The sequence below is a fragment of the Zea mays genome, chromosome 8, assembly GCF_902167145.1.
Source record: "Zea mays cultivar B73 chromosome 8, Zm-B73-REFERENCE-NAM-5.0, whole genome shotgun sequence".
NCBI lineage: Eukaryota > Viridiplantae > Streptophyta > Magnoliopsida > Poales > Poaceae > Zea > Zea mays.
This window is the reverse complement of record NC_050103.1, coordinates 52103766-52114190: the sequence shown is the minus strand read 5'-3', so window position 1 is coordinate 52114190 and position 10425 is coordinate 52103766. Positions and strand designations below refer to the sequence as shown.

At 41.4% G+C, this 10425-nt stretch overlaps 1 protein-coding gene across 1 annotated transcript; it reads left to right on the top strand.

The window, feature by feature from the left end:
- The first annotated feature begins 883 nt into the window (after window positions 1-883).
- Window positions 884-9494, top strand: LOC103636932 (uncharacterized). Its single transcript, XM_008659234.3, has 3 exons — window positions 884-1033; window positions 1282-1471; window positions 9210-9494. Exons 1-3 carry the CDS (start codon window positions 884-886, stop codon window positions 9434-9436), a joined length of 567 nt encoding a protein of 188 aa, XP_008657456.1. The 3' UTR covers window positions 9437-9494.
- Window positions 9495-10425: the final 931 nt, after the last annotated feature.

Sequence of the window (10425 nt, the reverse complement as noted above, 5' to 3'; positions counted from 1 at the left end):
ACAATGCTTCAATATTTTAATGATGGTGGCGATGACAATAATGATGACATGTCCATAGAAGATGAAGATGATGATTTCTAGTATTGATAGTTGATTTATGAACAAGCCTATTCTTCAGACTAATACAGCATATTTCTGATACTGACCATGGCTTGATTGAATGAATTGAACTCATGAGCGGCGTATGCCAGGGAAGACATCAACTTCATGAACTCGCGATCATCAGCATCGGTAGTGAAAATATTGGATATCTATTGCACTGTGCAGTTTGACAAAAAGGTTTATAATGGCGTGATGGTGGTTGTTTGGACAATTTGTTTATTATTTCCTTCACTAGTTATAACGTTAGAGGCAGATGTTCTTTTGAACTTTGTTACTTGGCAGAGTTAAACCGAAGATGCTTTCTTTTCCTTGATCGTTCTATCAATCTGTTTAGTTGTACAGTTGTTGGTGCATCAGTTTTCTGCACAAACATGCAACATAGAAGGAAATCAGTGTCTATCACTCTATCTGAGTATCTGAGTAAAAGTATATCTGGAAGATCGGTTCGTTACATCTTTAATAAGATCGTTACCAAGATTCCATGACAGATCGAGATATGTTTTGATGTTTTCATCTGTTTGTAGTTACAGTACCGAATAAAGTTTAATAGAGTAGATCATGTCAAACTATATCTTCTCTGTTTTACTTTGTTCTTGGAGAATTATATCCTTACCAAGTGTTGGTGGCAGATCCCAAACATACTTTAGTATTTTCAAGATTATTTGTGGTACTTGAAATTAAATTGATTTGCATTGTCTCTCTTATACCTCTGTACAATGTGTCGAAGTAATGCTTGATACCTGATTAGATCTTTGTACAGTTTCTCTTTTCAATAATCAAGATGAGCTGTGGTGGTAGTGCTGGTGGTGGTCAAAGTTCTCTGGGTTATCTCTTTGGAAGCGGTGAGCCCCCCAAACCAGTAGTGGCACCAGCTGCAAGTGCTCCACCTGTTGAGAAACCATCTACTGCAAAGACTGATGCGACCATGCAGGTTGCTGCTAGGGTTACCAGCCAAACCAATAACTACCATAGGGCTGATGGTTAGAACACTGGTAACTTCCTTACGATATGCTACTTTATGTTCTTTCATTTCACATAGGCTTTTTACATATTAAGTGTTGCCATCATCCATTGACTAGTTGAGTGCAACTTCCTTACGATATGATAATTAAAATTGATCTTCAGTTCCTCACTCATTGTTTTGTTAGCACCATATATTGAATATTGCAATTTTGGCAGCCCTTAAAAGAGCTTCCAGAAAAGAAATGCAAGCGATGTGGTTTGTATGAGGAGGGCACATTTAAGCCTAATGTTGTCTTTGATGAATGGGAGATGTGTTTGAGTGATTTCAAGGGCGGAAAATACACCCGCTTTAAGGAAGGCCAGTTCAATGCAACATTCCTATGCCCAAACTGCACTGCATCTACTAGTACTTGATGAAGACATCCACACTACTGATGCATCTATACCAATACAAGTACCAATTTCTGGTCCCATTACTCGCGCTCGTGCTCGTCAACTCAACCATCAGGTGATTACACTCTTGAGTTCATGTCCATCATATTTAGACCATGGAGACCCGTGCACTCTTGTTTTGCTTAGGAATCAGGGAGAAGACCGAAAGGGAAAAGGATTTGAACATGCTGGATTCGGACTGCAGAAGAACACCAACTTGTGACGGTCACCACGGTCAGATGCGGGCTCGGATTGGAATGTTCAAGCACAACATGGAAAGCTTATCAAGTCTACTTTCATATGGATCCGGAATTATAGTCATATCTGTTCTGAGGCCGCCGTAATCATTGTTTTCTTACCGAGACATTTCCTGCCTTTTCTGCCCATGGTGCTGCGTCACCCTATTTTGGCCCAATGGGTCGTGTATCAAGTTAGGTCCATTAGGGACGCATCCTAGGGTTGCAGCACGACCCCAATACCCTTGTGGTCGTCCTCCCATGTTTATAAACCCCCTAGCCGCCACCAAGAACAGCGGGTTTTGTTTAGATCAAGTTTAGCTCTCGCTACTTGCTTGCAAGCGCGCGTGCTAGTTCAGCCGCCCGTCTTCTTGTCTTCGGAACCCCACCATATTGTAGTTTGATCTTTAAACCTACATTTAGATCTGGTAATTCAGTACTTGTTCTACTTGTTCTTGCTAGTTCTTCGATTGCTTGCAGGACGAGTGCCCTAGTGGCCAGGGTGTCACGCTCCACAAGATCGTGACAGCCATAGGAGGTGGTGTATCGGTTGCTAAGGCGCAGCGTCTTTGGAAGGCTGTAGTCGGGCCGTGAACGTCGTCTCCTCCCCCAATCGAGTTATTCCACACCCTCTCATCGAAAGATCGGGCAATCACCCAACGGGTGCACATCAGTTGGTAATCAGAGCAAGGTTTATCGGTGAGAGATTTACTTTTCTTCGCTGTTTTCTTATCTCCTATAGTCCAGAAAAAGCCAAAAAATAGTAGATTAGTTTTACCGCAATCCTATAAACCATTGAGCATTTACTAGTACTACTTAGTTAGGGCTTGTTGAGTTTTTGGTTGCATCGGTTGTGTCGAGTTGCTGGTCTTAGTTTATTCCTTTAGAGTTTTGAGTTCTACCACGTTTTGGTCACCACGAAATCCACCATCACCAAAAACATCTCTGGTTCGTTTTTGCCACCACGGATACATATCATATCCGATTTGGAAGTTTAAATACAATCTGGAAAGCTTATCTTATCTTCTTTCCAACGGATCTGACCTTATCTCAAAATTCGTTCTGAGCGCTCCGCAATCATCGTAGAGATTTCTGGACTTCCTATATTAACAAGATTTGTTAAATCTGATTTAAAGGGGTTGTTAGCAATATCTTTATTGTTTGGGTTGTCATAGTGAAAAAAAAGGGTTTAGGCCCCTGCAAAAAAAAACAGAAGAAGAAGAAAAAAAAGAATAGAAAAGAAAAAAAAAGGAAAAGAAGAAGAAGGGGGCTGAATCTCTAAATCTGTTGTTTCTCTTTGTGCTGTGCTAGTTGTTCTTTTTCAGTGACTACCTTTGTGCCTAGGCTCACGTCTCTAGCCTGGTTTAGCCTAGGACCAGCACAGTACCACCGTTGAACGATTATTCAGCTTGCTTTTGTAACTAACGTGGTACTAGTGTATTCCTTGCTTCAGCCCACCTACAACTCTACATATTTCGACTACAGTTTGACAGGTCGTGTTGCTGCGGCACCGATACACTTATTCCACGGTTGCAGACTTGTTGGTTGCTGACCCCTCCTGTTGTGCAAGGTAAGAATTGGTAAGAGCTTGTGTGGCAGGTTGAGAGTGAGCGCCTTGCAGTAGCTACATCCTAATAGTTGTAGAGTTTTTATTCCTTCACGTTTTTTTTTTCTTGTTGCCTCTGTTCGTCTAACCATGGCAGGATTGGAGGTTGATGATGCTTCTCGTAATATGCCACACTCTCCTCGCACCAAGGGTATCATACAACACTTTGTAAGGCTAGTGAAGACGCACACGGAAGGTCTTGATAATGACATGCAGGTGACGAATGAAAAGATGGGGCAATTGGAGGCCACACAGATCGACACGAACACCAAACTTGCAAATGTGGAAATGACAGTTGCTCATATTGACAAGAGCCTTGTCGCACTCTTGAGGCGGTTTGATGAGATGCATGCTAATATCAATGGTGGGCGTGATGAGGGCGCCGAAGGTAACTGGGATGACTATGTTGCTGATACTGAACAAGATGACCAAGAAGCACCTAATCGCCGGCGACTACGTACTAACCGTAGAGGTATGGGTGGTTTTCACCGACGTGAGGTACATGGTAATGATGATGCTTTTAGTAAGGTTAAATTTAAAATACCTTCTTTTGATGGTAAATATGACCCTGATGCTTACATTACTTGGGAGATTGCGGTTGATCAAAAGTTTGCATGCCATGAATTTCCTGAGAATGCGCGGGTTAGAGCTGCTACTAGTGAGTTTACTGAATTTGCTTCTGTTTGGTGGATAGAACATGGTAAGAAGAATCCTAATAACATGCCACAAACTTGGGATGCGTTGAAACGGGTCATGCGGGCTAGATTTGTTCCTTCTTATTATGCACGTGATATGTTAAACAAGTTGCAACAATTGAGACAGGGTACTAAAAGTGTAGAAGAATATTATCAGGAATTACAAATGGGTATGCTGCGTTGTAACATAGAGGAGGGTGAGGAATCTGCTATGGCTAGATTTTTGGGCGGGTTAAATAGGGAAATTCAGGACATCCTTGCTTATAAAGATTATGCTAATGTAACCCGATTGTTTCATCTTGCTTGCAAAGCTGAAAGGGAAGTGCAGGGACGACGTGCTAGTGCAAGGTCTAATGTTTCTGCAGGAAAATCTACACCATGGCAACAGCGCACGACTACATCCATGACCGGCCGTACACTAGCACCAACTCCCTCGCCAAGTCGACCAGCACCCCCGCCTTCCTCCAGCGACAAACCACGTGCATCTTCCACAAATTCAGCAACCAAATCTGCCCAGAAACCCGCAGGTAGTGCCTCTTCAGTAGCTTCCACAGGTAGAACAAGAGATGTTCTGTGTTATCGATGCAAGGGCTATGGACACGTGCAGCGTTATTGTCCTAATCAGCGTGTTTTGGTGGTAAAAGACGATGGTGGGTATTCCTCTGCTAGTGATTTGGATGAAGCTACACTTGCTTTGCTTGCGGCTGATGATGTAGGCACTAAGGAACCACCCGAAGAACAGATTGGTGCAGATGATGCAGAGCATTATGAGAGCCTCATTGTACAGCGTGTGCTTAGTGCACAAATGGAGAAGGCAGAGCAGAATCAGCGACATACGTTGTTTCAAACAAAGTGTGTCATTAAGGAGCGTTCATGTCGTTTGATCATTGATGGAGGTAGCTGCAACAACTTGGCTAGCAGCGACATGGTGGAGAAGCTTGCACTTACGACCAAACCGCACCCGCATCCATATCACATTCAATGGCTCAACAATAGTGGTAAGGTCAAGGTAACCAAGCTGGTACGAATTAATTTTGCTATTGGTTCATATCGTGATGTTGTTGACTGTGATGTTGTGCCTATGGATGCTTGTAATATTCTGCTAGGTAGACCATGGCAATTTGATTCAGATTGTATGCATCATGGTAGATCAAATCAATATTCTCTCATATACCATGATAAGAAAATTATTTTGCTTCCCATGTCCCCTGAGGCTATTGTGCGTGATGATGTTGCTAAAGCTACCAAAGCTAAAACTGAGAACAACAAGAATATTAAAGTTGTTGGTAATAACAAAGATGGGATAAAATTGAAAGGACATTGCTTGCTTGCAACAAAAACTGATGTTAATGAATTATTTGCTTCCACTACTGTTGCCTACGCCTTGGTATGCAAGGATGCTTTGATTTCAATTCAAGATATGCAGCATTCTTTGCCTCCTGTTATTACTAACATTTTGCAGGAGTATTCTGATGTATTTCCAAGTGAGATACCAGAGGGGCTGCCACCTATACGAGGGATTGAGCACCAAATTGATCTTATTCCTGGTGCATCTTTGCCGAATCGTGCGCCATATAGGACAAATCCAGAGGAAACAAAAGAAATTCAGCGACAAGTGCAAGAACTACTCGACAAAGGTTACGTGCGTGAGTCTCTTAGTCCGTGTGCTGTTCCGGTTATTTTAGTGCCTAAAAAAGATGGAACATGGCGTATGTGTGTTGATTGTAGGGCTATTAATAATATCACGATACGTTATCGACACCCTATTCCACGTTTAGATGATATGCTTGATGAATTGAGTGGTGCCATTGTCTTTTCTAAAGTTGATTTGCGTAGTGGGTACCACCAGATTCGTATGAAATTGGGAGATGAATGGAAAACTGCTTTCAAAACTAAGTTCGGATTGTATGAGTGGTTAGTCATGCCTTTTGGGTTAACTAATGCACCTAGCACTTTCATGAGATTAATGAACGAGGTTTTGCGTGCCTTCATTGGAAAATTTGTGGTAGTATACTTTGATGACATATTAATCTACAGCAAATCTATGGATGAACATGTTGATCACATGCGTGCTGTTTTTAATGCTTTACGAGATGCACGTTTATTTGGTAACCTTAAGAAGTGCACATTTTGCACCGATCGAGTTTCGTTTCTTGGTTATGTTGTGACTCCACAGGGAATTGAGGTTGATCAAGCCAAGGTAGAAGCGATACATGGATGGCCTATGCCAAAGACTATCACACAGGTGCGGAGTTTCCTAGGACTTGCTGGCTTCTATCGCCGTTTTGTGAAGGACTTTAGCACCATTGCTGCACCTTTGAATGAGCTTACGAAGAAGGGAGTGCATTTTAGTTGGGGCAAAGTACAAGAGCACGCTTTCAACGTGCTGAAAGATAAGTTGACACATGCACCTCTCCTCCAACTTCCTGATTTTAATAAGACTTTTGAGCTTGAATGTGATGCTAGTGGAATTGGATTGGGTGGTGTTTTGTTACAAGAAGGCAAACCTGTTGCATATTTTAGTGAAAAATTGAGTGGGTCTGTTCTAAATTATTCTACTTATGATAAGGAATTATATGCTCTTGTGCGAACATTAGAAACATGGCAGCATTATTTGTGGCCCAAAGAGTTTGTTATTCATTCTGATCATGAATCTTTGAAACATATTCGTAGTCAAGGAAAACTGAACCGTAGACATGCTAAGTGGGTTGAATTTATCGAATCGTTTCCTTATGTTATTAAGCACAAGAAAGGAAAAGAGAATATCATTGCTGACGCTTTGTCTAGGAGATATACTTTGCTGAATCAACTTGACTACAAAATCTTTGGATTAGAGACGATTAAAGACCAATATGTTCATGATGCTGATTTTAAAGATGTGTTGCTGCATTGTAAAGATGGGAAAGGATGGAACAAATATATCGTTAGTGATGGGTTTGTGTTTAGAGCTAACAAGCTATGCATTCCAGCTAGCTCCGTTCGTTTGTTGTTGTTACAGGAAGCACATGGAGGTGGCTTAATGGGACATTTTGGAGCAAAGAAAACGGAGGACATACTTGCTGGTCATTTCTTTTGGCCCAAGATGAGAAGAGATGTGGTGAGATTGGTTGCTCGTTGCACGACATGCCAAAAGGCGAAGTCACGGTTAAATCCACACGGTTTGTATTTGCCTCTACCCGTTCCTAGTGCTCCTTGGGAAGATATTTCTATGGATTTTGTGCTGGGATTGCCTAGGACTAGGAAGGGACGTGATAGTGTGTTTGTGGTTGTTGATAGATTTTCTAAGATGGCACATTTCATACCATGTCATAAAACTGACGATGCTACTCATATTGCTGATTTGTTCTTTCGTGAAATTGTTCGCTTGCATGGTGTGCCCAACACAATCGTTTCTGATCGTGATGCTAAATTTCTTAGTCATTTTTGGAGGACTTTGTGGGCAAAATTGGGGACTAAGCTTTTATTTTCTACTACATGTCATCCTCAAACTGATGGTCAAACTGAAGTTGTGAATAGAACTTTGTCTACTATGTTAAGGGCAGTTCTAAAGAAGAATATTAAGATGTGGGAGGACTGTTTGCCTCATATTGAATTTGCTTATAATCGATCATTGCATTCTACTACAAAGATGTGCCCATTTCAGATTGTATATGGTTTGTTACCTCGTGCTCCTATTGATTTAATGCCTTTGCCATCTTCTGAAAAACTAAATTTTGATGCTACTAGGCGTGCTGAATTGATGTTAAAACTGCACGAAACTACTAAAGAAAACATAGAGCGTATGAATGCTAGATATAAGTTTGCTAGTGATAAAGGTAGAAAGGAAATAAATTTTGAACCTGGAGATTTAGTTTGGTTGCATTTGAGAAAGGAAAGGTTTCCTGAATTACGAAAATCTAAATTGTTGCCTCGAGCCGATGGACCGTTTAAAGTGCTAGAGAAAATTAACGACAATGCATATAGGCTAGATCTGCCTGCAGACTTTGGGGTTAGCCCCACATTTAACATTGCAGATTTAAAGCCCTACTTGGGAGAGGAAGTTGAGCTTGAGTCGAGGACGACTCAAATGCAAGAAGGGGAGAATGATGAAGACATCCACACTACTGATGCATCTATACCAATACAAGTACCAATTTCTGGTCCCATTACTCGCGCTCGTGCTCGTCAACTCAACCATCAGGTGATTACACTCTTGAGTTCATGTCCATCATATTTAGACCATGGAGACCCGTGCACTCTTGTTTTGCTTAGGAATCAGGGAGAAGACCGAAAGGGAAAAGGATTTGAACATGCTGGATTCGGACTGCAGAAGAACACCAACTTGTGACGGTCACCACGGTCAGATGCGGGCTCGGATTGGAATGTTCAAGCACAACATGGAAAGCTTATCAAGTCTACTTTCATATGGATCCGGAATTATAGTCATATCTGTTCTGAGGCCGCCGTAATCATTGTTTTCTTACCGAGACATTTCCTGCCTTTTCTGCCCATGGTGCTGCGTCACCCTATTTTGGCCCAATGGGTCGTGTATCAAGTTAGGTCCATTAGGGACGCATCCTAGGGTTGCAGCACGACCCCAATACCCTTGTGGTCGTCCTCCCATGTTTATAAACCCCCTAGCCGCCACCAAGAACAGCGGGTTTTGTTTAGATCAAGTTTAGCTCTCGCTACTTGCTTGCAAGCGCGCGTGCTAGTTCAGCCGCCCGTCTTCTTGTCTTCGGAACCCCACCATATTGTAGTTTGATCTTTAAACCTACATTTAGATCTGGTAATTCAGTACTTGTTCTACTTGTTCTTGCTAGTTCTTCGATTGCTTGCAGGACGAGTGCCCTAGTGGCCAGGGTGTCACGCTCCACAAGATCGTGACAGCCATAGGAGGTGGTGTATCGGTTGCTAAGGCGCAGCGTCTTTGGAAGGCTGTAGTCGGGCCGTGAACGTCGTCTCCTCCCCCAATCGAGTTATTCCACACCCTCTCATCGAAAGATCGGGCAATCACCCAACGGGTGCACATCAGTACTGCTGATATCCAATACCTATTCCTTTCTGTTTGCTGAGACATTTTTTCTATGAACTCGCTGGATTTACAGTTGCTTTTCCGTAGTCTAGGATATACTGCAGCCTATTTCCCTGTTCAATCGGTAGTAGCTAATGTCAAAGATGCTGCTTTCGTGCCAGGACATGGAAACCCTGGACCAAGTGAAGATTTGGAAACTAAGAAGACATCAATTGCCGTCATCATAGTAGTTAGTGTTCTTGCTTCAGTCCTTGTCGTCACTGCCTTGTTCGGGGGCTTCAGGTACTGGCAGAAGAAGAAGAGGGAGCGAGACCAGGCATGGTTCCTCAAGCTCTTTGAAGAGAGAGATGACCTTGAAGATGAGCTGGGCCTAAGTAATGAATTCTAAAATAGTGCGTGCAGTCTTACTTCCGATGTTTTCAGATGTAGTTTCCACGTATGATGTATAGAATGTGAATCCTGTGAATACTGAAATGTACCATTTCTAAGTGCCATTCGTTTCAGTTTTTTTTGTTTTTTATTCGTAAGTGCCATTAGTTAAATAGAATTGCGCTCGGTTACTAATGAACAAACTTGACTAGTGCAATGGTAACCACTCCCTACTTTGAACCTTAGTGTCCTAGGTTTGAGCTATTCGATAGTCAGATTTTTTTGTGTTTGTTGACATTTTTCAATCATTTTTGAAATTTTCTTTTATTTATTTAGATGTATAGTACCAGCTTCTCCAAATCATTTCAAATTTTTTGGGGGTGTTGATGGAGGTGTACCATGATGTTGTGTACTAGTGCAATTTTTAGAACTAGTTTAACTATTAATGTAATTATTTGTTATTTTACTAAAGAATAAGTGGTAAAAAACCCTCGGTAGCTAGAAAAATCTAAAAGCTTGCATGTACATTTTATTTTGGTGTACAATGTTGACAAAAAAATCTCAATTTATTCTGACAAAGTGGTGACATACATCCTCAGAAAAGGCATACATCTCTCACATAGAGCCTAGTTACTCACTGAGATATGTTCATGCTTGTGATGGATCTATACTCCCACTTTATCCAAATCATTTCAAACATCAATGGGATGTTTATTAAACCAACCTATAATGTTATGTGCATTTATGCATTTTTCAGACCTAGTTTACCAATTACTGTAATTATTTGATGCATTTCTTAAAGATATTTCTTAAAATACCATAACCTAGCTATAAAAATCTTAAAACTTGCATGGACCATTCATTTTGGTGTTCAATGTTGACAAAAAAGTTTCAAATCCTTCGGAGAAAGTGGTGACACACATTCTAAGAAAGACATATATCTCTCATATAGAGGCTAATTACTAAGTGAGAGATGTATAGTACCACTATGTTAAAATTATTTCCAAA